We start from the raw sequence: 27,768 nt of genomic DNA, 5'->3' as shown, positions 1-27,768 counted from the left end.
ATTGGCCGAAGAGAAGTGGGCAAAGAGGAAGGGGGGAGGCAACATCCTTTGGAGTGGAAATCAATGCTAGAATCTACAGCCAAGGGACAGAATGGCCTCACCCACGGCCCTAACATCTTGGTTTGGAAACAAGGACCCAGCAATGGGGGAAAAAGAAGGGAACCTTCTTTCATATTAATTCAACAGACATTCGTTAGATCACTGCATCAGGTATTGGGGATACAATACTGCACAAAGTCCCTACCCTCACAGAGCACAATCTAGAGTGGAAGACAAGTCAACAATGATGGAGGAAGGGGAAGGGTGTTTCTGGGGGAACTTGGGCAGAGAAAACCACTGACAAACAGATTCAGCAGAAGAGTACAAGATCAAATTTCTGCTTGTAAAAGGTTTCTGAGGCGGCGAAACCAGTTAGGAAGCTATTCCTGAGTCCAGTCACAAGATGGCGGCCTGGTCTAGCACAAGAGAGGGAAGCCGACAAGTGAATGAGCAGCATTTAGAAGGAAGACTGGACAGATTTGGACTTAGACTGAATGTGAGGTGAGGAAGGGGGAATAGGCTTGCCAAAGGGGATAACTGTGATAACATTTCTCAGGATGGGGAAGATGTGTCAGGAATCCAAAAAGTGAGGATACCTAAGTCGCGAGTGACCCTACTCAGTCCAGTAGGGGTTCCAGAAAACCAGAGCCTTTCCCTACCCCCCACTGCACCCTGCGCTTTTCCGGTCCTGCCTCAGCTCAACCGCAGGTCAGTGGGTCTGATCTCCAGTACCCACCGGCTCTGGCGCTGTGACCTCGCTCTCTGTGCCTGGCTGCACCTCAGAGCTTTCGGGAAGATGCGAGGGCGGCCCCCAGCCCAAGCTCAGCTCTTGGCCAGGCGGCTGGAGAGAAACCTGAGAAGGTCGCTCGCTTTGTGGGGACCCAGGCATCCTGCCCTGGTGTGTGTGTGTGTGTGTGTACTTAGTCGCTCAGGGGTGTGTGTGTGTACTCTCTCAGTCGTGTCCGACTCTTGGTGACCCCATGGACTGTAGCCCTCGTGTGTGTGTGTGTGTGTGTGTGTACTTAGTCTCCCAGTCGTGTCCAACTCTTGGTGACACCATGGACTGTAGCCCTCGTGTGTGTGTGTGTGTGTGTGTGTGTGTGTGTGTGTGTGTACTTAGTCTCCCAGTCGTGTCCAACTCTTGGTGACACTATGGACTGTAGCCCTCGTGTGTGTGTGTGTGTGTGTGTGTGTGTCCTTAGTCGCTCAGGGGTGTGTATGTGTACTCTCTCAGTTGTGTCCGACTCTTGGTGACCCCATGGACTGTAGCCCTCCAGGCTCCTCTGTCTATGGGGATTCTCCAAGCAAGAATATTGAAGTGGGTTGCCATGCCCTCCTCCAGGGTATCTTCCCAACCCAGGGATCGAACCCAGGTCTCGGCACTGCAGGAGAATTCTTTACCGACTGAGCCACCAGGGAAGCCTGCCCTGGCGGATCACCTAAAGTACTATGCAGCTTCCCCAGAAGGTGGCACTTTGGTGCCAACATCCCTCCCACACCCGGATGCTGCTCCAGGCACCCCATACGCTTCCTCCGCCAGGGGGCCTCCTGGGTCCACCTCGCCTGCTCCTTCGTAATCTGGCCAGATCAGTCTCTGTGAGAGACAGATTTTTAGCTTTAAGGGTCAGGAGGGCTACGGAAAGTCCTCGGCTTCCAGGAACGCTCCACCTGCACCAGCTTCCGGTCTGAAGGTTTGGAGCCAGGCCCAGCCCAAGGATTCCCTGCTGTGGTGCCAGATTATTCAAGAATTATCTGGCCTTGGGGTGCTGATGAGGAAGCTAGGACGAAAGGATGGAGACACACCAAGAAAGGTGGACGAGAAAGAAAAAATACGAGAGAAAAACACACACCACTGCGTTCACCTGAAGAGCCTTGGCATGATAAAAATAGAATTGTTTTAGAGAAAAGTAAGAGTAATGGCGAACTGGGGAGGAGCACATGGCATCGATATAAATGTTGAATGAGTGACAAAAAGAATCGGAGAGCGGGGGCTGTTTTCGAAGCAAAAAGGGCAAAGGGGAGGCAGAAGGGAATTGCACAGCACCCTTTGACTCCCTCTCTTGAATAAAAGCGCAACGAGAAGGCATTAGGGGAGCTGAGGTTGGGCTCCCTGAAGGGGTCGTCCTGAGAGGTCCAGGAAGACTTGCGGTGAAGTTAAGCTACCGTGGACGCAGAGGGTCTGAAAGGGGCCTTCTTCAGGAGGCGTGGTCTTAGGCGCATTGATCCCGCCCTTGCTTCGTTTTGCGCTTCCCCTTACACGAGACTGGGCGCGGCTTCTGCGCGCGCAGAGCCGCCCCAGTTCGTTGTCATGGTGACGGGCCCTTTGGAGGCTTTCCCCGGTGAAGAGGCGGGGCGTTGCGATAGTCGCCTTGGTGACCGCAGCAGCTGAAAAAATCCAAGCTGAGGGCACCTCCCCCGGGACGAGCGGTTTCTGAGGGTAAGCAACCGAATTACCAAAGCAGATCGGGCCTTAGGACAGAGTGCTGCAATTAGGGGACAGTAAATCGGGGTGAACAAGGGGCGGAGCTGTAGATGATTGGGCCAGGCGAAAGCCAGGTTCTGTTAGGGGAGTGGCTGCGATACCGCGGTCTAGAAAGGAACTAGTAAGGGCATCTTTAATCCGAATAGAAATGAAAGGAAAAAATGAATGACTGGGTTCCTGAGGGAGCTGGAAAGGCTTGCTAATTGGATGGATGGATGGAGACCTGGCTATGCCCGACACCTGGGATCCCCACTCTCTGGAGCCTTACACCTTCGGGGCCCTCATTCGTGACAGTGCAGGAAACACATGCTCCTCCCGGGGACACGGAGGAAACCATCAACCTAAGTACGCAACTGAGAGCGGGAGTCCAGCCCCTCACACTGGGAGCAGCTAGGGTGTAGTCGGGGCCAATGAGACGGTAAGATAAAGGATTCAGCCCAGGGGCCATCCCTTCTTCCCATGTTTCCTATCTGTTTGCTAGCTCTCCTTTTTTCCAGTCACCATCCCCTCTCCCAGTTTGCCCAGCAACTCTGGGATCCCTGGGTATCCAGGCCTCGATTAGTGCCCGCCACAACAAGAGCCAGAGCCTCAGCAGGAGTGGTGTCTGCATCTCAGCTGGTCTCCTGAGACTGCTAGAACCCTGATAAATAGGGTGAAGAGTGGACAGGGGAGCTGGTGCCACCCTGGGGTAGGGGGAGTGGTTCTGAAAACACAGCTGCTATAAGCCTTGTCAGATGGGAAGTCATCTAAGAGGGTAGACTGAGACTTTTTGGGTGGCGTGGTCAGGAATTCAAATATTGAACCTCACCTCTCCCCACTCACTTCAGGTATCCAAGGGCCCCTCATGGCATACCCACTGTTATCTATAGAAAGTTCAGGAAGAAGGGAGAGGGGAAGTGGTGGTAGAGCCCGGTCAACAGATTCCCTACTGGCCATGGCCAGGAGGAAGGAGTACTTTGTCTCTAGGGTGTGAGAGGTGGGGCTCCCTATTTGCGTTTAAGGAGCTTCCCTTGGCTGAACAAAGACTTGGTTTCCAGGGGACTAATGTGACCTAGTGGATCTGGAAGGCCAGGTTCAGAATCATGCAGCTGGTCCCACAGCTTCACATTCCACCCTGTTTGCTCCCTAGGACAGGACAGAGGGGAGGGGTGCCAGTATCAGCTCTCCAGTATTGACTAAAGGTGGAGCATTGTGGAGCTGCAGTCAGTCTCCTCTAACCCCAAATAGCAGACATCGTGTCATCTGACAAGTCTCAGATCACTCCTTCCAGTGGAGGCTCAGTGTGTTTCCCTTGAAGGAGCCACTGAGCTGGTTGGGGCAGACAGCCTCTGCCCCTGGGATTGCAGGGGAGCTTTGTGCATTGAGGTTGGAGGAGACACTGAAGTTAGGCTGTATCCCGAACCTCACAATATAGTTGCTCACCTTAAGTATCTTGTTCAAAATGGTGGGCCCAGGGTGGTAAACCTAGGGGTATTTCATCTGCGAAAGAGGTTTCCAAGGGAAGAAGGTGGCCAAGCAACAAAGTGATGGATGGGAGAGAGATTCATCCTGTTCCACAACATCCAAGGAATGGAAATAGAATGGAAGAAGTGGCAACCCACTCCAGTATTCTTGTCTGGAGAACCGCATGGACAGAGGAGTCTGGTGGGCTACAGTCCGGGGGTGGCAAAGAGTCAGACATGATTGAGCAACTAACACTACAAGGAACCAATAGTGTTTCCTGGTTCAAACCAAGAACATTCTAACAGCTATCCAGTAAGGCAAAGTATGGCTCTGGGAAGACCTGCGTCCTTGGCACCTTGTCCTTAGTCCCTGGCAGGGCCTGTGTTTGTTGAATTGCAAAGAGAGTGTGAGGAGAGAGACTTGACATGGTGAGGAGGCTGTGCAGGGCTTGCTGCCTACAACATGGGGAACAAGCCATTCCTCACTCCCCATGGAAAGAGCAAGAACTAAGCAAGGAAAACTGGAGGTACTGATGCTGGAACCATGCAGGCTGGACCTAGAAATGGGTAGAATTACTGCGTAGATGTAAGTCAGGTGCTAGGAAGTACTTTGTAAACAACAGAGCTCATGAACTGTGAGCGTTGGAGGCAACTGTGGTCTCCTGGGGTGGTTGTATGTAGGAAGACCTAGGCAGGCACTAGGGAGGCTGCACAGTGGTGATGGTACGAGGCATGCCAGGGAAAGGTGAGGGCTGGGGACCCACTGCACAAGGACAACTCAGGTTGGGGGTTGATTGCCTGGGGCAACAGCAGAGATGGTGAGGGTTAAATTGGTTGCCTGAAATGGGGTTTCTCAAAGCCCAGTCATTTGGAGCTTCAACTCTTCTCCACTCCCAACCCTGGCTTCCTGGAGAGCTGGGAAGTCACAAAATGAGCCAGCCGGTAGAAAAAATACTTTTATTAATTATTAGGAATAATTCATTCATTTAATGCAGGATGTGTGTTGAGGAAGGTTAGGTACTGCCGGATGGATGAGAGGAAACGTGCAAGAGGAACGGTGAGAATGGGGGGGGTGGTCCCCCTGCTTGCCAAAACTATAAACAGCAAAATAAACACAGAGAATCACAAACACGGTCCTTCCTCATGTCTCCGTCCATCCGTTCTTCCAGAATGAGTCCCAGTGTGGTCCCTAGAGGTGCCAGGGCATCTGGAAGTTCTGGGCTGGAAGCGGGGTGCAGTGTGTGGCTTCAAAGTTATTCAGATGCTTCTGAGCCTGAGGGGAGAAGGTGGGACAGGTGGGGTGCAGAGCACGGACACCTTCTGAACCAACTACCCACTTTAAAGAAGCTGTTCCTTCCAATGCTTACAAGATACCCCCCTCCCGAAGCCCCACCTGTGCCCCTGGCCATTCAGGCACCCTCTTCCTTCTTCCCACGCCTTAGCTCACCAGAAACAAAGCCAGCTGCCGTCTTCCATCTGCACTCATGTCCTCCCCTGCAGACAGAAGGTGCTCAAACACGGGCCATATTCACCCCCTTCCTGGGCTCTTCCCAACCCCTTCTGCCCCAGCACTCCTTACCCACGCTCCAGGGGAATTCAGGCCCGTGTTCTGCCTGGTAGGAGCGGAGGACGGACAGGCACCAGTCCTCCTCCACCTCCCACCGGCTGTAAATCGAGGCTGGTCATGGAGAGAGATGAGTGCCCATCAGCATCCTGGTCTTGCCAGGCCCCCAACCAAAGCCCTCAGCAGATCCCCTTTCACCTTCCTCCAGCTGTGAGGAGGCCTCCAACCACTGCTTCACAACTCGAAGACCCTCCTCTGCCATCACCCGGGGATACCTATGGAGGAGCACCGGGACAGGAGGTCAGGACCCAGTCCTCTTCACTCCTCATCCCCGAACCTCCCCCTCTCCCTGCACTGATGGCAGTACAAACATGTATGTGTGCGCACACACACCCTGGTTCTCACCGATGCTGCAGGAGTTTCAGCAGGAGGTCATTGCCTCGGTTAGACATGATGTCCTCAGGAACCCTAGGGGGAGAAGAATGGACACTGGAGGTTGGGGAGGAAGGGTCTGGATACCTGGGTTTCTGGTGGGCACTGTTTGGAGTGGGGGGCAACTTCCTAGCTGTCTCTGGGATCAGGAGGGCAGAAGTTCCCAGGCACTCACGTGGTGGTGATGATCTCATCTCTGGTTCTGCGGATCAGCAGCACAGGGCCCTGGTACCTTCAGAGGACAGCACAGTGGGGAGGGAGACCTCAGAGCAGGGACAGGTGACAACTGAATGCCTCACCCCAGCACTGGCTGTATTTTTTTTTCAGGCTTTGCTGGGAGATCCCTGCTGTGCCAGGCATGAACCGACTAGCTGCCAGATCATGAGAAGGTCCAGGGTCCCAGGGAAGCCAGGAAGGGTTGGGGATGGTGGGAGGGCCCCTCAGGGGACATGGGGCAGTGGGTTACTTTGGTACTAATTTCAGCATTTGAACACCCAGCAGCATCTCTACAGGGGATGAGGTGGGGGAAGGGTATCAGAGGCTAGACACTGGCCGGCCCTCACCTGCACAGCTGCTCTGCATTGTTTAGATTGAGATGCTGCCTCACAGTCCTGGTCACCAGGCCCCCTAATGTGAGATAAATGTGAAAGGACAGCAGAGACAAAGCCCCCTGCCCAACACAAAGGTCCCCATTGTCCACAGAGATAGAAAACGGAGGTTCCCAGACAGGGGAGTCCCCCTGCTTCTCAACAATGCGGTGGCCTACTCCCCACCCACACAGAGGGGAACCATCTCCAGTGAGAACGTCTTCCAGGTCCAGCCCACCTCTTCCCTCAAAGGCAGGCCTGGGAGCTGCACTCACTCCAGCTGTCTGGCATGACTTTCAAGGCCAAGGGCACCAGGTCATCAAAGGAGGCATCCAGGATCACGGCACTAATGTCCGGGTAGGACATGGCTGCCCACGTAGCTGGTACCAGGAAAGGAAAGAAAAGGTGAGGACCAAGGGGCTCCTGCCCACCTCCACCCCCACCCTCATCCCCCTGACCCTACAGGCCCACCCTATTCCCCCTACTAAGTTAGCCCCAGGTCTCGCCTTAATCCCTCGCTTTACTTGGCCAGGGCACTGTCCAAAGAGAACAACGAAGTGCCCTGAAGACAATACCAGAGGCAACATTTACTCCTTGATTTCCCCACCCCAGGACCCAGGTTCTGCTTTTAATCATCAGGCACAAGGGTGGAAAGAAATGTGAAGTGTACTCAAATATGATAGCTTCTTCCAGACCCACTCAGAGCGCCCACCTATTCTCTCCTCCACCCCACTCCTGGGGTGACACAGAGATGGCCTGAGTGCGCCTACAGTAGCAGGGTAAGAAGAAGGTGGGTACCAGTGAAGCCGCCGATGGACCAGGCATAGAGGATGATATCCTGGGGCTGAAAGCCCAGGCGGTGGATGGCAAACTGGACCACCACATCCATGGCATTGGCCTCATTCTGTGGGAACGGCACCCCCTGCAAGAAGAAGGGCAAAGGGTCAGCACAAAAGACCACCTGCCCACCACCCCCACCCTCCCAGCATGGACACTTCCTGCAGCTACACTGCAATGGACAGTGAAGATGGAACTGCAGCTCTGAACAGACAATTCAGAGAGCTATCATCTTACTTAATGGAATAGACTCCAGTCAGTGACATTAAAAGTAAATAAATAATAGAGCCATGAGAGGGGCTGTTCACTCTAGAAACCAGTCATTTATAACAAGATCCACTATCTCCCCTCCTGCTAAACCCCCAATGTAACAGAAGGAGGCTTGCAGCTCCCCGCCCTTGGCACCCAGGTCACAGGTGAGTGGGAGGTCCTATAGAAATATAGACCCCTTTCCCTGATTCCAGTGACTGACCACAGGGAGACAGACTATAATTCAGGAAAAAGAAGAGATTTCAGAGAAGGTCTCACCGTGCTTCCAGCAAAGCCTGGATGATTCCAGCCCAGGACAGAATATCCAGCTGTAACACAGAGGGAGGAAGGGCTGGGACCTCATGGCCTATGACCTCTGGTCACTCTCTGCTCCTAGCTCTGGGGGAAGGAGCAGAAGGACACTGGAACTCTTAACACCCAACTCAGAGGCAAATAACTCCAAGCCTTCCCAGAATGGGAAGATGACAAAAAGGTTCTGACGCAGCAGAAAGGAGAGAGATGTGACTATTGAGGCATGGGAACAGAACCAAGAGCGTAATAGGGTAAGGGACACAGCCCAAGGGGAGGGATGTAAGGTTAGCAAAGCAAATGGGTAGTAGGCTTTTCCCGAAAGGCAAGGATCTCAAATCTCACTCAGAGAAGGTAGTTAGGCCCTGGGAGGTCCTATCCATGTGGGGAGGTGGGGACATTCCATCCCAAGGGGCGGAGATAAAGACGGCTGAGCCATGGGCCTACCTTCCAGAGGTGTGGAGACGCAGCCCACCTCATAGAAGCCTGCGTTCCCCTCACAGCAGATCACCTAGAAAGGCAACAGGAAGAAGCCCAGTTGGGATTGAAAATCCCCCTACTGGCAGGGAGGGCAGCCTGTGGGGGCCCTGCACGTGGTAAGCGCTAAGAGGCAACTATAACGATGATGTCTTTTTGGTCCCTCCATGTCAACTCCTTCATCCATTTCTCTCTTACAGGGATTTCCTACACCAAGAGGTTGGTAGGGAGGAGGTGGGAGCTGGGATTGTCCCCACTGGGCTTCCTTAGGGCTGCGGCAGACCCCACCACTTCCACTGCCCTCCCCACGCGCTGCCTTTGGGCTCCCATCTCACCAGCTTCTGTCCCTGGGGCTCAGCTGTCCCTCGTCGGTCCACAAACATGGTGTCAATTTCATTGCCATCGCAGGCCAGCAGCTTTGCCCGGCGCCCATGACACTGAGTGGAGGAGATGCATTGGCCAAGTTGGAAGGGCAGGAGGCCCCATTCATGGGTGGGGGAAGAAGGGCTGTGGGGGTGGGTGGTCCTGGGTAAGGGGGCCTTACCTCTTCCACCAGTCGGGCCTGGCCCTGCAGCAGCACAGGCATGAGGGCCTTCTGGAGCAGGTACACAGAGCCCGGATAGAGCATCCGGCGCCCCAGGGTATGTGCTACCAGGTAGCTGTGGGGAACACGGGGTCGATGAACCTCAAACACAGGGGAGTCCAGGGACCATCCCGGCCCGAGCACTCACAGACTGTGGTCTGCTTCACCTCTGACCCTCACAGTTTCGTTTTTCCTTTTCTAGGACTTAATGAACCAATATATGTACCAATTTTTCAACATCTTTTGTTTGGTTTTTGGTTTTTGGCTGTGCCATGTGGCTTGTGGGATCTTCCTTCCCCGACCAGAGACTGAACCCATGTCCTCAGCAGAGAAAGTGTGGCGTCCTAACCACTGGACTGGCAGAGAACTCTCTTCTCTGTAACTATTTTTACTGCAACTTTTTTTTTTTTTTTACTGCAACCTTTTAAAGATACTTTATATCGTGGTCTAGGACACACATATGCACATATTCATCTTAAAAATTTTATGAGATAATACTTTGTATATACGACAAGTAAAAGCAAAGTAATTAACAATTATGATTCTGTTAATGTATTTATTAAAAGTCCCCAAATAAATAATACTGTTTATTACGATATGCCCAGTTATCTGCCATGTAGTAAGTGCCGAGAGCCTAGCACAGGGTACTCTGAGCTTAATAAATATTTCTTGAACAAATGCACTAATTTAGACACATCAGATGTGGCAGGTGCCACTCCTTAAAAAAATAGTTAACCATGTCCAGTCAATCCCAAAGGAGGATCTATCCCCAGAAAACACTACAAACCTGTCCAGCATCCCCCCCTCAACATCTCAAACTTGGCTCATCCCTCTGATCAATCAGCACGCGGTCCAAAACCCACCACCAAGTCCACCCCCTTCCTTGGTATCTTCCAACCTGCCTCCTAGCCCCCAGCAACAGAAAACTCCCACAGTGGCCTGGCCACCGGAAGATCCGAGTGGTCACTGTGGTTACTTGGGCTTTACCTCGTACTCTCGGGTATCCAGGCAAGGAGGAAGCCCTTCAGAGTGTGTTAAATCTCACCAACTCTATGAGGCAGGCTGTTCACAGATGCAGAGGCTGGAACTGCCTCACAGTGGGAAAACCAAGCAGCAGCGGGGCCCGGCTAGGGCCACAGTCGCCAAAAGACCCTGCAGCTGCCAAGAATGTGCATCCCCTTTCCACCCACAACCTCATCCTCCCCGCTCAGTCCCACTGAAAGAGCTGTTGTGTCAGACACAACTGTGTTAATATCTCAGCTCTTCAGGCACCACCTGGGAGGCTGTGGAGCTCTCTGAACCTCTTGTTTTTCACATACACACAATGTGATAGTCATGGCACCAGGCCTAATAAATGACAATCATCCTCCAGTGGAGCACCCTATCCTGGAGCCTGCACCCCATGTTCCCTCCACCTCAGCTCGCCTCTCCTCCCTGCCTTCCTACCTGGTGATCTGACAAGGCAGCTTCTTGACTTGGTTGAGGAAGGTGTCAGCCGTCCCGCGGTGCAGGGGCTCTGGGCGGAGCAGGGCTACACCCTGACGGCAAGGGCCCCCCCGGGACTCCTTCCTGAGGAATGGAAAGATGCAGGGGAGCATGGGGTGAGGAGGAGCAAGCTGGATGTCTGAAGTCTGTAGGATGGTGGGGTCTAGGAATGAGGAGACGGCGCTGGAAGGCAGGCACTGGACCCCAGGAGGGGCTGGAGGTGGGGGATGGCTCAGAGCAGGGAGACAGCGAAAGAACTGGGGCCTCACCGGCTGCTGGGTTCTTCCCAGTGGAAGTCAACTGGCCAGCTCCTGAAGTCGAAGTTGTAGTTGGCGAGCTGTCTCTGTGGTGGGCAGAGAGATATGGGGGATGACTAGGGGAGTCGGAGCGGGGAGGCCCACCTACCCACCCTGGACACTCCCACCACCCAGAGGACTGGCCCCCAAACATCATGGGGGAACACACAGAGGTTAGCACCCTCTGGTTCGCAGATGGAAAGTTCTGCCAGGACCAGCAAAATCAGGAAAGAGAGGATGTCCTGTTAAGGTATCAAGACTGGCCTGTCTGCCCTCCTCCAGAAGAGGAACCAAAGACTCTTCCCTTTTCTAAAATCTAAGGCTGACTCACCCCCAGCAGGGGTGGCTGGAGGGGCTGGTGCTTCTGAGGGAGAAGGCAGGGAGCCTGTTGGCTGGTCATTGCTCCCTTCCTCACCTGGGTCCTTCACACAATGCTGACTTGAAGGATCAAAACCTCTGTCCCAAGACTGGGTGAGAGGGAAGGAGGGAAGTCGTACAAACAGGAGCCCCTCTGCACCCGGGCCACCATCTGAAGCAAGCTCTCTCTGACTGTTCCATCCTCCTGGCCACCTCCCTTCCCTCAGCTCCTGCTGCCATGGGTCACCCAGACCCCCTGTGCCTCCATTCACTCCACCATCAGTCCATGTGCTTTCTGAGGGCAGCGGGAGCTGTACTATATTCCTTCCACTCTGCTGTATTCCCTCCCCCGCCCCCAGAGCTCCCAGAACTCTATTTTGAGAATAGTTTTTTTATTTTCTGTCACAGACTGTTTTTTTTTTTTTTTTTTGACATTTTCAAAAATAACTGGACTGAGAGAGAGCAATAGAAACATTCTACAAAAATGTAAATGGTGAAACAAAACAAAATGCAGGGAAGCAAATTTCAGGCGAGCTCTGTTCAGGCCTGGACCCAAACACAGGCTGAGTCACTTCCTTGCTTGGTGACTCTGCCTGGGTCTTGTAACCTCTCTTTGCCTCTATTCCCTCAGACATATAAAGAAGGGTAATAATGCCACCTCACACTGTGGTTGTGAGTATTAGAAAGGGTGTATGCAAAATGCGTGGTAGAGCATCCTTACAAAGCTCCATAAGTGGTGGTGTGGAGCAACCAGTAATCTGACAATGGTGGTCAGAGCTGTTTGATCCCAGAGACCCCTTTGTAACAGGAAAGAGCTTTACAGGGCCCTGAAGCCCCTTCTCAAAGATAATCACATGCCAGCACTGGCTGGGCTGGCACAACTCCAAGGACTCTCTGCCCTAGCCTTTCTCCCTCCCGGCACCACGGTGTGCTCTTGAGCACCCTAAGGATGGTGCTGTCTATCTGTCTGTCTTGTCCCATCCCTGAACAAAACTAGTACAGTGTTCAGCACACATAAAAAATAAACAAACTTTTGGGAGAATGAGCTGTTGTGATAGCGAGAAAACCCCCTTCTAGGAAATGCTGTGGAATGTTTCCACGTCTAGGCAATTCTGCAGACGGAGAGTAGAGGATTGCTCTGGTGGAATATTCCATCAGAAGTGGGAAGGGAAATTTCCTCAGGCGGACAGTTTACTTGTGGAGGGGAGAAGGGGTCCAGCCATGTGCAAGCAAATGCCCAGTGTGGCGGGTGGGGAAACACATCTGCCTGCTTGGGCAAAGCTGGCTGGTAACTGGGGAAACAGCTGAGCCTCTCACCTTGTTTTCTGCGGAGTGGTTCCTATGTGTTGCCTCTAAAATGGTGATGAACTGCCGGTACTGGGGGTTGGTCCAGCGGCCAATGCCTGGTGAAGAGAGGATAGGAAACCATATTAGGAAAACTGGGAAGCAAGATGGGAGGGTTTCAGGAAGAGACTCAGAGATGGGCAAAGAGAAGTGAGAGGAGAACAGAGGGCCCTGGATCTGGGGAAACAGGTGACCTGAGCCGACTCCCTTCCGCCATATTCCAGCCATGGGCATTCTTCCCCTCCCTAACTTCTCCAGTTGGTTTCTTCCTAGACTATGGACCTTCCACCCTTCAGGAAGTTCATTCTTCCCAGTCTTAAAACACCTGTCACTTGCCCTCAGGCTTTACCCTTGCTAACCCTGGGTTTTTCTCCTTGTCCCTCTACCCTTCTTCAATGCTACCTTTCTGTCTTCTCCTGCAAAATCTAACTCCGTGCATCTGGCTTCACAGCTCTTATCCCATAATTACTTCCTCACTATATCCGAGTCCCCTTCCTCTGTCTTCATTCTCTTTTAACTGTGCCTCTCAGCACTCTTCCTATCTGTCCAGATTCCTTTCTTCTGTTTCCTGGGTCCATCTTTGCCTCCTTTCAATTCCTGGGCTCCTCCTCCCCTGCCTCCCTTTCCCTGCCCTCCCTGAATCGAAGGCCATTCTCAACACTGAACTCTTTTTTCTCTTTGCTCAGCCCCTCATTGATCGTATCTGCTCTCCCTTCACTGCTGGGAAGTCTCAACTGACTTCTCTGCCTCTCCTGACCCGACAGGTGTCAGACATGGGACAGACAGGAGAGAGACAGCAGGAAACCAGACACACAGGTCCTGGTGCTCAGAGAGGTGGCATTTTGGTTGGGAGTAGGGTGGGGCTGGAGAGAGACAATAAATGAGTAAACAAGAAAAATTAAGAGAGGGATAAAGGCTATAAAGAAAACAAAAGCAGAAGGAACTAGAATGTTGTGTATCATCAAGGGGAGCGCCCCCAAACAATACTGAGAATGAAAAGAGCTAAAGAATGATTTGGATGGAATGATGTCATTTGTGCTAAAAATGTAAACTGCACCCCTCCAAATGCTATATAGTGTTTATACTTGTCATTTTGCACAGATTCTGAGAGGCAGATTATTTTTTTCACATTTGAAAACTCTGCAATTGATATGCATTTACAATTCATAGCAGTTTAGATGTGATAGAATGAGGTCGGTATTTTGTAAAAGTATAAAAATATAAACCAGGGAAAAAAACCCCACACCAGATGACCATGGTTACTTCTGTGGCTGGGGAAGATTCCAATAGGAACGCCAACTCTGTAATGCTTTAGCACTGAGTTGGCCAAAAAATTCGTTCAGGCTTTTTCCACTCTTACAGAAAAACCTGAATGAACTTTTTGGCCAATCCTGTATTTTACAGACAAAAGGTATTTGAAGCAATAAGTGCAAAAAACAAGCATTTTAGTTCTGATATTTTGTTTTCTGGACTTCTCTGTACTTAATTTCTCCCGACCAATGGAAAAAAGAATTGAAAATTAAGGCAAAACTGAGGAGTGGGAGCAACTTTTAGATAGGCAGGGTGGGCCTCTCTGGGGAGGGAGTTCAGCCCTGTGGAAATCAGGAGGTGAAACGGGTAGAAGGTCCCCACCCCAGACTGGACCCAAAGGCAGCTCCTGACCCCACCCCTCCCTTCTTACGCATCCCCCTCACCCAGTTTTCATCTTGTGTTCCTGCCAGAGGGCAATGGTTTGGCTTATCTCTTTTTATTTTTTAAATTGTGAGATAATAACATATTTACATAAAGCATACATTCAGTTTAAAGTACAAACATTCCTGGGCTGATCACCGGGGGTCAATAAAGAACAAAGCCACCTCCCACCAGGGGTCCTCCCCAGCCTGTTCTCTCCCCTTCCCAGGTAATCACTCTCCCAGACTTTTGACTTTTAAGATAATCATGCCTGTGTTTCTCTTTAGTGTTGTGGCACTTATTTCTGTATCCATTGGAACTTTATGTAAATAGAAACATGGTGCATAAATTACTTGGTGGTCACCAGTTACAGCTGTGAGATTCATCTGTGTAGCTGAGTGTAACCAGTTTGTTCAGTGCCTTGCTCTCTGGTGTTCTGTGGTGGGACTCGACCCTCTAATGTATTTAACCATCCTGATATGTGGGGTCATGGAGTCCAGTTTAGGATTATTACAAACATACAAGGATATGTATGGAACTGTTGGAGGGTATATGCAGCTTTTCTAGATAATAGCAAACCTTTTTGCTAAGTATTTGTTCATACTTGTGACTCAAGCCCTTTAAGGAAAAGATCATGTCTTGACCACTGACTACTCCCCCTCAGGGCCTAGCACCAAACGGTATTTGCAGATGGTATTTAATGAATATTTACCCAGTGATGGACAGATCCAAACCGGGTTCCCTCTCCACCTACCTCGGAGACAGGCCACTCCCGCCAGCAGTAGAAGCAGTGTCCCAGCATAGTGAGAAAATGGCACCACTTTGGACAAACTCAAGTAACCTGGGAGGGGAGAAGGATCATGTGAAAAGCCTTTCCCACTGCCCCCCAGCCCCTGTTCCAAGTTCAGTCCCAACCTCCCCACCACATCCTCTTTGGGGGACAGCAGGCCCTCAGAGGGAGAAGATGCCCGATGGAAGAGGGAAGCCAAGCCATCCTCATCACAGGTCCCCTTTCCTCATTGGGGAATCGACTCAGCTGCCAACAATCTGCCCATTTCCTGTCCCACCACCTTTGAAATCACACTGACCTTTCCTGTACAAGTAGAAGAAGGCGAAGGGAGAGGAGTAGTAAGAGATGGACCAGAAGACTGAAGCCTGCAGCAGAGAGACAGGGACAAGCAATCAGTACACACACACACAGGTCTGCCATTACCAGGCCTAGGCTCTGAGCAAAGTGAATAACCTGAGGGATATCACATCAAGTACCTATTCTGTGCATGACACCATGCACACAGTAGGTGCTCAATTATTTGCTGAAAGGTAGTGTGTCAGAGCGTTAACAGAGGCTGGAAAACTAGGCACAGCTTCTATTTTCTTCCTCTCATCATCTCTGGACATAATTTCATCACATGTAAAGACCAGTCTCTTTCCACTCAAGGTAATCAAGCCTTTTCAATCAGCCCTGCTCAAGACAGTCACTGGCCCAGTCCCTAAGAGATGCACAAATGTCACCAAAGGAACCTTGCCAGAGAGAACAGCTGTCTCTGCAGCCAAAGAGGTTAGTTGCCAGGGAGGACAGGTCACTGGGGACTGCAGGACTCAGCACCTGCAGATGGTCCCGAAAGTAAACACGGTTTCCCCACGGTTCAGGCTGCCCCAGAGAAAGCCGTACATAGGCCAAAGGGGAGTACCAAGTATGCACGCTGGAAAGCTATCTGTGTGTATGCATGTTGGAGATGCCTGCTGCAGAGCCCAGAGCATCCCCCACCCCCAGGGGTACTGCCTTCTCCCAGGATGGGAAGGAGAAGGTTCAAGAGGGCAATTGGGTCTGAAAAGATGTGGTAGTCCCAGATGCCAGGGCAGACATACCAGAGCCAGGATGCTGTCGGCATGTTTCTCGAGGGCACGGGGCTGATAGTACGTATCCTGCCAAAACAGATGGCTGAATTAAGGACCCTGCTCCTTGACAAGGCCTCCACCATCCCTTTTGGAAGGCCTGATGCGTGTTCTGCAACACTCCAGTCCTAGCCCCCAAAGTCATCTCTCCTGGGACGTCTCTGCTTCCCCTCTTCCCCACCCTGACTCATAACCTGATCTCTCACTCCAGATCCTGAGAACAAACACAGGGGGCTGGACTTGGAAGCAAAAGTGAAAGCAGCTCTGGCCGACTTTTGCTCCTTTTCCGCAACCCAGTTTCAAATGGGTTGTGGGCGGATGGGGATCGGGGTTAGGGAAGAAACGGCACCAAGACAACTTTAAGACGGAAAGAAAAGCATTGGAAGAGCAGATTCATTAAGGAAGAGAATGTGGCTGGGGGTGGGCAGTTTGTAGAGTGCAATGAACATAATTTGAGTACCGATAAAAAGGAAGTGCATTTAGGGGCACTGCCTACCACCTCACCGGCTTTCTTGAACACAGTGATCCTGAGGTCTCTAAGGCAGACTAGGGGTGGGGTGGGGGAGACCGGATATATGATATGTTGCAGAAGTCATTTTGAAATTCAAGGCCAGGGGAGATAAACGGAACCGGGTGAGGCACGGGATACGAGGAAATTGAGAGTTTGATGGCAAAATCATCCAGCTCCGGAATCCGAGCGGGGTCTCTTCCAGGACTTAGTCAACTGGGAACGGCATGAACCACGACGAGCAGGGTGAGGGGTCGCGAAAGGAAAAAGCTAGGAGTGGCAGTCGGGATGAGAAAGCACTGGCAAACAGCAGTAAAGCAGGCGGTCAGTCCACAGGCGTGACTTTAACCCAGGAAGCACAAAGAGCACAGACTTTGCGGACAACTGGCTAGACAAGCAGGCTCCCCCGATTTCCAATAATGGGTGCTTCTGGGGAGCAAAGGCCGCAAAGGGGTTTGGGCCGTACTATGTGTTTAACCAGGGGAGAATCGACTCACCCAGGAGCTGGAGTGGGGGTTAGTGACTGAAGTTGGAGTCCCAGGGACGCTGGACGGGGCCCTTTCAGAGTCCCTTTCCCGGTAGATTTTGTAGAGCCGGGGGCCTAGGACGCAGCTCAGAAGCTTCGCCATGGCCCCGGCCCGGGCCGCTGCTCTTCCAGCAGCAGGTCCCCCTGTTGGCCCCGCCCTCCCAGGGCCGCTAAGGTGTTGCGTGCCCTTGACGTCAGCACGTACCGGCTCCGCCTCGCGCCGAGTTGAGACAGTTTCAGCGATTCTTGAGCTGGGTTTCCTGCACTTGGAGCTACGGGTGCAGCAGTGGTCAGAAATTAGTTGGAGGCGTTTGGATCGTGGAGAGTTAGAAGTATCATGACACATGATTAAGTCACTTTTTTCTGCCCCTTAGTATTGGCAGACTCTTGAGCGACAGTGGGAACAAGGGGTAAGATTAGCATTTGAAAAGAGTAACAAAAAAGATATCTAGGAATACATCTAAGAAAAGAAATGCAAGATTTTAGGAACAAATTACAAAAATTACTGAAAGAGGTAAACGAAGGCTTGAATAAATAGAGAGCTACGCCATGGTTATGAATAGGAAGATTTAGTATCGTTAAGATGTGTGAAACACTTGTTAAAAACAAAAGGATGAATTATCGCACTTAAACGAGAACAATTCTCAAAACCATAATTACATACAACGTGACACCATAGTATAAAATTTAAAAATACATAAAATTCAATGATCAATTATGTGAAAAATAAAGAGCAAATGTATAACACACAGCACAGAGGATCGCTGGCTGAAAGGTAATATTCTGTTTCTCAAAAGGTATATTGGTTTTTTTTTTCTTTGTACTGTACACCTACATAATATATAGACCCTTTAGCTTTTCATTTAGTAAACACATATACAGAAAGGTGCACTAATTAAATATATCTGTGAGTCTGATTCATAGATAAATTCATTTGTGTCGTGTAAGTGATGTCATACGATACTTGTCTTTCTGACTTACTTCATTTGGGCTTCCCAGGTGGCGCTAGTGGTAAAGAACCCGCCTGCCAATGCAGGAGACTTAAGCAACATGGATGGGGAAGATCCCCTCAAGGAGGGCGTGGCAACCCACTCCAGTATTTTTGCCTGGAGAATCCTATGGACAGAGGAGCCTAGTGGACGACAGTCCATAGAGTCACAAAGAGTTGGACACGGCTGAAGTGACTTAGCATGATGCATGCTTATTTCATTTAGTATGATAATCTCTAGATCCTTCCATGGGTAACCACTATTTTAATTTAACTTCAGAGGTTTCTTTTTCCTGTTTTTGAACTTTATATAGGTGCTCCCCAGGTGCCTTAGTGGTAAAGAATCCCCTGTCAATGAAGGAGAAGCAGGTTTTTTGGTCTTTTTTGGAGATGCAGGTTTGATTCCTGGGTCAGGTCGTGTCGGACTCTTTTCGACCCCATGGACTGTAGCCTGCCAGGCTTCTCCATTCAGGGGATCTTCCAGGCAAGAATACTGGAGTGGATTGCCATTTCCTTCTCCAGGGGACCTTCCCCACCCAGGGATTGAACCCGGGTCTCCTGCATTGCAGGCAGACTCTTTACCATCTGAGCCACCAGGGAAACCCTGGGTCAGGAAGATCCCCTGGAGAAGGAAATGGCAACCCACTCCAGTAATCTTGCCTGGGAAATCCCATGGACAGAGGAGCCTGGTGGGCTACAGTCCATGGGGTCGCAGAAGAGTCAAATATCACTTAGTGACTAAGCAACAACAACAAACTTTATATACATGGAATCGTATAGTATGTGCCCTTTGTTTCGGACTTTACTCTCATGTTTGTGAGATTCAGCCTTGTTGCATATTATTGTGACTTGTTAATTCTTGTTGCTATCGTTATGTGAATATACCACAGTTTATTTAGCCATTGTACAGTTGTATGTTAGATGTAGTATTTGGTGTGTATGAAATAGTTCATCAAAAACAATTTCAAAAATAACCTTTAAAAATAAATAACACATTAAGACACTATGAGAGCAATATAAAGAGCTACCTTAAGAGAATCCTCTCGGGGGCAAAGGGATAAATCAGTGATTTCTCTAGGCCCCTGCTATTCTTCTCCTTGAGTAATGATTTAATATACTCATCAGGGGCTCAGAAGCAGTCTGGAATGTGCCAGGCAGCCACAAAGGAAGTCATTCTCAGTCATTTAGGGAGTTCTGACTTGAGTATGCTGACTTGCGCTGGATTCCCTGGAAACCAACATGAAGACTCAGCTTCTTCCCTCGTGGCTAGTCTCTTGAATTGGAGGAGAGAACACGGAATGTACTTTCAGACTGATGGGAGGTGGACAGCCATGACCTCTTCTGCACAGGCTTCTTCTCCCTCTTCTTTTTTTTAAAAATTTTTTAGTATTTCTTTGTTTTTATAATTTTTAAAATTTTTATTTATTTATTTTTGGTTGTCCTAGGTCTTTGTTGCTGCATCAGGGCTTTCTCTAATTGCGATGAGATGGGGCTACTCTCTAATTGCAGTACACAGGCTTCTCTTGTTTCAGGGCATGGGCTCCGGAACACAGGCTCAGTAGTTGTCCCCATGGGCTGAGTTGGCCCACTGCATGTGGGACCTTCCCAGAAAGTGAAAGTGTTACTTACTCAGTCATGTCCGACTCTTACCAGGCTCCTCTGTCCACAGGATTTTCCTGACAAGAATACTGAAGTGGGTTGCCATTTCCTTCTCCAGGGGATCTTCCTGACCCAGGGATTGAACCTGGGTCTTCTACATTGCAGGCAGACTACCAACTAAGCCCCCAGACCAGGGGTCAAACCCATGTCCCCTGAATTGGCAGGCAGATTCTCAGCCACTAGACCACCAGGGAAGTCCTTTTAAAATTTATTTTAATTAATTAATTTATTTGGCTGCACTGGGTCTTAGTTGCAGGATCTTTTTTTTTTTTATGAATAGTGTGGCATGCAGGATCTTTCATTGCGGCAGGTGGGATCTAGTTCCCTGACCAGGGATAGAACCCTGGGCCCCCTGCATTAAGGGTGTGGAGTCTCAGCCACTGGATCACCAGACAAGTCCCTGCATAGGCTTCTTAGCACGGAGAGTCTTTGATCTGAGTTCTTCAGCCCACGTGGAGTCTGAAGGGTGAGGAGATTATGCTTGGAGTGGCCTGAACTGGTCCTTTCTTGGCATGGAAAGGTGGTTGCTACTTTTTCCCCAGTGGACATTCAGCTGGGCTTTATCTCCCTGGCATTCCCATCCTGTTCAGAGGCCCATGTCATTCCAGATTGGGGAATATAGGCTTTTATCTGGGCTCAGTTTCCTCCCTGGGAATAGCAGGTCCCAGGCAAGAGAACTTGGTAAGCTCTCCCCATGGCTGTCTTATTCCTCCTCCTTCTGTTCCTCTGTGGGCTTCCCCAGGCTGAAGCAGGTAAGGAGCAGGGGTAGGGGGATTCTTCACTTCTCCACAGGGTCGGGAGGGACTGCTGCTGTTTCTCCTTAGGGGTCTGGGAAGGTGTTTGGCTCAAGAAGATAGATCTACCCCAGCTGACCTCCCCCTGCCTCTAATGTTAGGAAAGATTCAGAGTCAATGAGGGTCCAGATCAGGCACCTTTAGAAAATAAGAGCGGACAAGTAAATGCTCATCCAGAAGAGGAAAAGCGAAAGGAAGGGACACGGGCATTTGTCAGCTATTCCAGCCTTTGCCCTCCTGGCCTCAGATCCCTGCAGTCGCTGGAGGAGAGGTGGGGAGAGCTTTACCCTCTTCTCTCCGCCTCACTTTTTTGTAGCTGTCACTTGAGAAAGGAGCTCACAGTCAGGCCCAGTGCTGGGGTACCCCAGAAGGGAGGAAGCCAGGAGTGGGAGGTGGAGGGGTGGGATCGCAGACCTGATAGAGGTCTCTGGTCTCACAAAGCCCCCTCCCCACAGACAGCATCCAGGCCATCTATGTGGTCTTGGGGGAGGCACTGGAGCTGCCATGTCCATCACCACCCGCCCTGCATGGGGACGAATTCCTGTCCTGGTTTCGCAGCCCGGCAGCAGGCTCCTCCACTGCTTTAGTGGCCCACGTCCAAGTGGCCAGGCCCTCCCCAGACCCTGGGAAGCCCGGAAGGGAATCCAGGCTCAAACTGCTGGGAAACTACTCTTTGTGGCTGGAAGGGTCCAAGACAGGAGACGCTGGGCGGTACTGGTGCGCCGTGCTGGGTGTGCGCTACAGCTACCAGAACTGGAGGGTGTATGACGTCTCCGTGCTCAGAGGTGAGTGGAGGGCCTGCAGACCAGGGGCTGCTGGGAGCCAGGGAAGTCCAGGCAAAGAGCTGAGGAGTCCCTCTCTCCCTCCAGGATCCCAGTTCTCTGCGAGGGCTGCAGATGGATCTTCCTGTTCTGTCCTCCTGTGCTCTGTGATCCCTGCCAGGAGCCTGGAGTCTGTGACCTGGCAGGAGGGGAAGGGTCCTGCGAAGGGGGATGTGCAGTCCTTCTGGGGTGATGGGGCTACCCTGCTCTTGGTGTGTCCTAAAGAGGGGCTTCCTGAGCCCAGGGCACGTAAACCAGGAATCATCCGCTGCCTCGCGCCTCAGAACAAAGGGATCAGCTTTAGCCTGGCAGGTAAACTGAGTGACAATAAGGGAAGAGATTTTTGCCTCCAACACATCCCCCACTGCTAGCTAGGCAAATCTGTTATTGGCTGTTATTTTCCTCCACTGCCTGTAGGAGGAGGGCTTTTTTTCTTTCTTTCTTTCTTGATTAAATCTATAACAGAAAAGGGGGTTGGTTAAGCCAACTTTCTCATCGGATAGACCATAAGCCAACAGGGAGAAGAAGAATTCTTGTGGAACATGCCTTTGTTTAGAAATAGGATAATCTATGATTTTTGTGGAATATCCTTTAGCAGAAAGGAAGAAAGTAAGAATTACTGCTGGGGCAGTTGTTTGTTGAAGAAAGGATATATGCACCAATGTTATAATGGCCCATTGATGGTGGAGGCAGAAGGAGAAAAAATATATAATTGTTTTACAATAAGAAGTCCATTATACAGAGAAAGAATGCTATTGGATGTAGAATAACCCATTCACAAGGCAGGAGGGAGGAGCAAATGGCCATTATTTTGGTAAGCAAAGGGCAGTGATCGGGTTTTATCTCCCTCTACGTTCCTCAGCACCTAATCTGGGGTCTGGCCTGTGGTGTAGGTGAATGGAAGAATGAATAAACAAGGCACTTTCTTATTTTCTTAAAAGGGTGAATTACTGTGTAGGGCATGAGGGAAAAAATCACAGTTATGGTTGATGGTCCAATCCAAAGTTAGCCGTCCTTGTGTAGCCTGGGGGCCACCACCATTCTCTATCAATGTTGGCTCATGAGGTCAGGGTGAGAGGCCAAGTGGGGTAGTGGATAGTGGGGGCAAGGAAGTCTTCTTTTGGAAAAGCCCACCAAATTATGGGGGGAAAGCCTCTCTTTGGGGCATAAGGGACAGACTCCCCTCTCAGCCTCCCTCCTAATCCCTTTTGTCCTGCCCTTAACTGCAGCCTCCACGGATGTCTCCACTGCCTTCTGTGTCCCTTCCACAGACTGGGATGTGGCCTGGATCCTGACGCTGTTGCTCACAGTGGGCCAGGGGTTCACAATCGTGGTCCTCGGCATCATGCTCTGGAGGCAGAGGGCCCAGGGGGCTCAACACAGAAGTGAGTCCCTCCTTCCCAGAGGTGTGGACTCAGATCTTGCCTCTCTACCCTTCTTCTCTAGGGGAGAAGGTGTGGTAAGGAAGACAGGACTGAGTCACCTGGTGACTTCTCTGCTGCACCTCATACAGCTTTTTCTCTCCAGATGCTTCGTTTCCTCAGTTCAAACCCGAGATCCAGGTCTATGAGAACATCTATTTGGCCCATCTCAGGTGAGGAGTTACTAGGGGGCAGAGGCTTAAATCCCGGAGGAGACTGAAGTTGGAGTGGGGATGGGATGCTGGTTCCTGAGGAGGTGGAGGATGGAAGTATTCTTAATCTGTCTTTCTGCTTTGCAAAACCCACAGCCCACCTACCTCTAAAACAAGGTGATCTCGAGGACATCTGCTCGGAAGTGTGACCTGCTGACTCCCTGGCCATCTGGCACCTGAAGGATTCCCGAAAACCTTGGCAAGGGGGCAGGGGCTGGGAGTGCTATTTCACTGTCCAGTTGGTCTCCAGCCAAGCTCTGTGTGTGTGTGTGTGTGTGTGTGTGTGTGTGTGTGTGTGTGAGTGTGTTAAGGGGCTGGGGGCTGAAGGAAAGAAGAAGCATTATTCCATGATGTCACCTATGAAAGGGTGTGGTTTCCTGTCTCACAGTAGCCAGTGGAGGGGTGGCCCTGAGGCTGCAGTACCATAGAGTTCAGGGGAGCCTGGGGTAACTGGCAGGGGCTGGGGAGAGGTGAGGATGGGAAGAAAGGAGACAGGAATCCAGAGACTTGAGCAGTGGTAGAGAATCAGTTATGGGAGTACCAAAGGACAAACGGTAGAAACTGAAGAAGAGGGAAGGAAAGAGGCTCAAGTCACAGGAAAAGGGAAGAGATGGAGAAAGAGAAGAAAATTGGAAGTATGAAAAGGGAGTATTGAAGGACAGAAGAATGGAAAGAAGACTCACCTCTAAACTAAGCCAGATCCTCACCGCCATCTCATCCTCACAAAGAAGAAATTGAGAGAGAACCAGCACCTCTAATCAGACGCCAGACTTCCTCAGATGGAAGGGGAGGGAACTGAGTCAGGACGGGTTGGGGGGTGCCCTTGCCCAGCCGCTACCCCACAGTCCCTCCTTATCGTAGGCGCTCCCCCTCCTTATCCTGTGGCATCCGGAGCAGGGCACAGCTTATCATTCTGGGGGCCCCACAAGTCACACACAAGCTATCTCCCTGGGCAGAGGGAGTGTCCACAGCGGTGGGTGAGTGAATTCCCTGGCGGGGTGTGTAACTGGGCCCTGCGTGTTGGGTGATCAGTGAACGACAAGTCTGGGCTTGTGGAATGGGAGAGGGTGTTGGTGCTCCTGGTCTCAGGCAGCATGAAGCTGGCCTCCCAGCCACACCCTCACCACTCCACAAGGGCCCCTTTGTGATCTGCTCAAGCTTGGGCTTCACTGGAAAAAAGCATTCTTGAAGGTGTCACCTAAAAACCTTTACACTGCAGTGGCTTAAGTAAGCTATTGGCAAGAAGGAGGACGCCAACGACAGATGGAGAATGAAGTGAAAGTCATGGTTCTGGTGCCAGCACCCCAGCCCAACCCGCTAAGCAGCTCTAGCTTGCTGTTAGAGATAGCACGTGTGCCTGCACAGGTACACACACACACACACAGACACACACATATAGAGCAATGTTACTGAACTTCTAGATAGCACTTTTATTACATTTACTTTTCATAATTCCCCAAGCCCTCCTCCCTGATCTTCCAAATTAATCTTTCCTAGCAGGACTGTCTTCCTCATGACACTTGATGCTCCTTCAATCCCCTTGCCTGGGACCCCCAGCTCCTTCAAACACCTTCCTTGCCAGAGAGCTGGGGATTACAGAATGCATCAGAAACAAGCATCTAGAAAAGGACAAGGATTTAGAGCACAGCTTCTTTATGAGGCTGGGCTCTGGGCACATACCTCTGGGCAGCTAGGGGCTGGAGCAATGCCCAGAGGAATCAGGTTTGGGGAGGGGCCTGTGAAGGTGTTGGGCCCACAGATCTGAGAGCTCTGTACACAGTCAGGCTCTTGGGCAGATCTCCAAAGATCTCTGTGCAGGTGTTGCCAGGGCCGCAGTGACAGTGGAAGAGTCTTGAATTGGAGGCTGGTGGCCTCCCCAAGTGAAGCTGGCCACCAGGACGAGCAGGGTGATGAAGAGGAGGCTGGGGAGCTGACGCAGCATGGTAGCCGAGTTGCACAGGTCCTGCTCGCAGCAGTGATGTCGGAGAGTGTAGGAGCGGGACCAGTAGGTGGTGAGGCCCTGCAGGGAGCACTGGGCCCTTGGGAGGCAGCCCTTTCGCTCGATGACCTCGCTCTGTTCTATGGGACAGAGGTGGTTGGGGGAGGGGAAGCTGAGGTCAGGCAGGAAGGAGGAAAGGGCCGAGGGGGTCCCAGGAAAGGCGGAATGGATGGCTGTGGGGAAGACCTAAGGAACGTCCGTCAGACCAGAGTCCTCCTACCTGAGGTACCAATACTGATGCCACAAACTTCACCATCCTGACACTTGGTGGGAACCGGGTAGCAGGGTTTGGCAAAGTTGCAGGTGTAACAGTGGAGCTGTCTTTGGGCCGAGGAGGTGGTGAGACCTGTGGAGTACGTGGCGATCCGGTAGGGAGCAGAGGCAAACAAGACAGGTGAGGGGCCCAGCCTGGATTCGGGAATGGGCTGCACAGACAGAGATGATACACAAAGTGGGGAAAGAGGAGCGGTGAAGTGGAGGGAGAAGCAGACCGAAGCAGAAAAAGAGAAGGGAGTGGAGATCATGCACGAAAAGGAAAAGACAGAGAGGCACGAGGGATATAGGGAGCATGCAAGAAATACACAGACATGAACAGAAGCCAAGAGAATTGGAGGTGAACACAGAGAATGACACAAAAAGCTGGGCCGGAGCCAGAAGGGGGTGCCAGTGGAGAAGTTAAGCAGATGGTGCCGAGTTGGATGAGAAAATAGGAATTAACATTGACCAAGGTGCCCAGCAAAGAAGCAAGAGGTGAGATAAGGGTCAGGGGAGACAGGCTTGTCAAAAATGCCACAAGGAAGAGACAGTTATTCTCAAATGCCTTTGAAAGGAAATCTTTCTTGCTCCACCTCATCAGGCTGACCTGAGACCATTCCCAGTAGCTCTTCTTTCCAAACGCCCTACAACTCTCTCCTCAGCATAGGTCAGCACCCTCTCCCTCACCCCCTACCCCTAGCTCTCAGGCTTCTCCACAAACCCCTGCCACCACCACCGCCCTACCCTGCTCCCTGTCCCCAGGGATTCTCCAGCTCACCCTTACCCAGTGTCCCACCAAGGAACAGGATGCAGAGGAAGATGCTGGAGGTACCCATGTCTGGACCCGGGGCTCAGGAGTCTGGGAGAATGTGATCTGCACCCTGAGATCCTAGAGCTGGAGCATCTGAGTGAGACAGGGAGGAACCAGTAAACAAACACACCTAGGGAGTGAATCTGAGGGTGAGGCGGAACGGGGACCAGACTCAACAGCCTGACACAGGAGAGTTCCTGGCCCCGAAGCTCTTACACCCTCCCTGCCTCCTACTAGAGCCTGCTCTTGCCCTGAGGGTCTTCTCTGTTCTTGCAGCTTGCTCTTGGCTTCATCTGTCTTTCTTGAATGGTGTCTGTCAGCGTCTGTCACTTTCCCTCCTCCTCTCCCTCCCTCTCCTTGTCTCAAGCTGCTCTTTGCTCTCACATCTTGTTTTTGTTTGTCTGTCTTCGCCTGCTATGCATTTAAGTCTCTTAAGGTCACTCTCCTAAACAGCCCTGGCCCAGATCTGTTTGCAAGTGGTGTTTGAGTGTGGACTCAGCAAGCACCCACCCACCTGCACACGCAGCTACGGACCCCACCTAGCTGCCCATCCCTTTGATCCCCCAAGCTTCAACATCCATACCCCATAATTATCTCTCCCAGCTTTACTACATTAGAGAAAATAATTAATCATGGGTGAAGCCAGAGGGACTGATGTATTTCCACTGGTGCAGGGGTAGGGTTCAGAAAGACTAGGAAGGAAGGGAGGGATAAGATTTGTGTCGGGGGTAGAGTCTGAAAGACTGGGGCTTAAGAGACTGGGGAGAAGAGTCAGCACCTGGGGAATCAGGGCAGACTACCAGGAGTCAGAGGCAGATGGAGTGGGGGGTGAGACAGAGGAGACATAGGTATCCATTGAGTATCAGATTTCAAAAACATGTTTTAATCTCAGGACTTCTTTACACTCAAAATTTACTAAAAAAAAAAAAAAAATTACTGAAGACCCCAAAGAGTTCTTATTATGTAAGTTATATCAATATTTGCTAGTTGAGAAATCAAAGCAGAACATTTTAACAGATTCATTAAAAAATATAAAGCAATAAACCTGCTGTTGTCATTTAGTCCCTAAGTCGTGTCTGACCCTTTGCGACCCCATGAACCACCAGGCTCCTCTGTCCATGGAATTTTCCAGGCAAGAATACTGGAGTGGGTTGCCATTTCCTCCTCCAGGGGATCTTCCCCATCCAGGGATGGAATGTGCATCTCCTGTTCTGGCAGGGGATTCTTTACCACTGAGCCACCAGGAAAGACCCACACAGTGGTCAGAAACTGTTACATGTTAACAAAACACATTTTTGTGAAAAATAATGTCTTTTCCAAAAGTATAGTGAGAAGAGTGGCATTTCTTTACCCTTTGGGGAATCTGTTTAATATGGGGCTTAACAGAAGAAATAGAAGATGGCTGGGTTTTCACATTTGCTTTTGCATTCAGCCTGTTGGGATTTTGATTGAATATATGAAGAAAATCTGACAGATATGTAGTTGGAAAAGGAAGACTGTCCAGGACTCTCTGGAAGGGTCTTAGGGACCCCTGGGAGTTCTGGGGCCACCGTCTTAGAAGTGTTTCTGAGATGGAGGAGTTCAGGGACATCAGAGGATGCTGAGTGCGCTTTCTCTCCTGGGAAGGCCTCCCCCAGGGGGGCCTCCCTGTCCCTATTGGGGCCCCGGTGCCTTCTAGGGGAGACAGACTCTTTCCTTCCTTTTTATTGCCCTATAAAGCCAAA

At 51.0% G+C, this 27,768-nt stretch overlaps 3 protein-coding genes and 1 long non-coding RNA gene across 9 annotated transcripts; 2 read left to right on the top strand and 2 right to left on the bottom strand.

Moving 5' to 3' along the window:
• Positions 1–2,245: 2,245 nt before the first annotated feature.
• LOC110139406 (uncharacterized) lies at positions 2,246–7,677 on the top strand. Of its 5 annotated transcripts, none has more exons than XR_011483979.1 (4): positions 2,246–2,476; positions 6,287–6,348; positions 6,662–6,951; positions 7,079–7,677. It is a non-coding gene; the product is annotated as an uncharacterized lncRNA (long non-coding RNA). The 5 variants fall into 5 exon arrangements; XR_011483980.1 differs by having other exon boundaries at positions 2,248–2,476; positions 7,159–7,677; XR_002314488.2 differs by having other exon boundaries at positions 2,252–2,476; positions 7,296–7,677.
• Positions 4,907–17,262, bottom strand: ABHD16A (abhydrolase domain containing 16A, phospholipase). The gene is made up of 20 exons (XM_020897217.2): positions 17,056–17,262; positions 16,024–16,080; positions 15,243–15,309; positions 14,909–14,995; positions 12,457–12,542; positions 10,756–10,829; positions 10,448–10,570; positions 8,963–9,077; positions 8,754–8,855; positions 8,389–8,452; positions 7,912–7,961; positions 7,345–7,468; positions 6,822–6,926; positions 6,523–6,586; positions 6,135–6,191; positions 5,933–5,995; positions 5,726–5,802; positions 5,543–5,641; positions 5,411–5,457; positions 4,907–5,236 (listed from the first exon to the last, which is right to left on the bottom strand). Exons 1-20 carry the CDS (start codon positions 17,185–17,187, stop codon positions 5,153–5,155), a joined length of 1,677 nt encoding a protein of 558 aa, XP_020752876.1. The 5' UTR covers positions 17,188–17,262; the 3' UTR covers positions 4,907–5,152.
• Positions 17,263–20,425: 3,163 nt separating this feature from the next.
• On the top strand, positions 20,426–23,228 carry LY6G6F (lymphocyte antigen 6 family member G6F). Its single transcript, XM_020897219.2, has 6 exons — positions 20,426–20,483; positions 20,981–21,310; positions 21,395–21,658; positions 22,576–22,731; positions 22,874–22,940; positions 23,076–23,228. The coding sequence occupies exons 1-6, from the start codon at positions 20,426–20,428 to the stop codon at positions 23,098–23,100; spliced, it is 900 nt and encodes a 299-aa protein (XP_020752878.2). The 3' UTR covers positions 23,101–23,228.
• Positions 23,229–24,615: 1,387 nt separating this feature from the next.
• LOC110139408 (lymphocyte antigen 6G6e-like) lies at positions 24,616–26,312 on the bottom strand. 2 transcript variants are annotated; one of them, XM_020897220.2, is made up of 3 exons: positions 26,018–26,312; positions 25,199–25,324; positions 24,616–25,058 (listed from the first exon to the last, which is right to left on the bottom strand). In XM_020897220.2, the coding sequence occupies exons 1-3, from the start codon at positions 26,067–26,069 to the stop codon at positions 24,760–24,762; spliced, it is 477 nt and encodes a 158-aa protein (XP_020752879.1). In that variant the 5' UTR covers positions 26,070–26,312; the 3' UTR covers positions 24,616–24,759. The 2 variants fall into 2 exon arrangements, with proteins under 2 accessions (XP_020752879.1, XP_070312879.1); XM_070456778.1 differs by having other exon boundaries at positions 25,199–25,617; positions 26,018–26,096.
• Positions 26,313–27,768: the final 1,456 nt, after the last annotated feature.

This window comes from Odocoileus virginianus, chromosome 27 (assembly GCF_023699985.2).
Source record: "Odocoileus virginianus isolate 20LAN1187 ecotype Illinois chromosome 27, Ovbor_1.2, whole genome shotgun sequence".
NCBI classification, from domain to species: Eukaryota; Metazoa; Chordata; class Mammalia; order Artiodactyla; family Cervidae; genus Odocoileus; species Odocoileus virginianus.
This window is presented reverse-complemented; position numbering and strand designations above follow the sequence as displayed.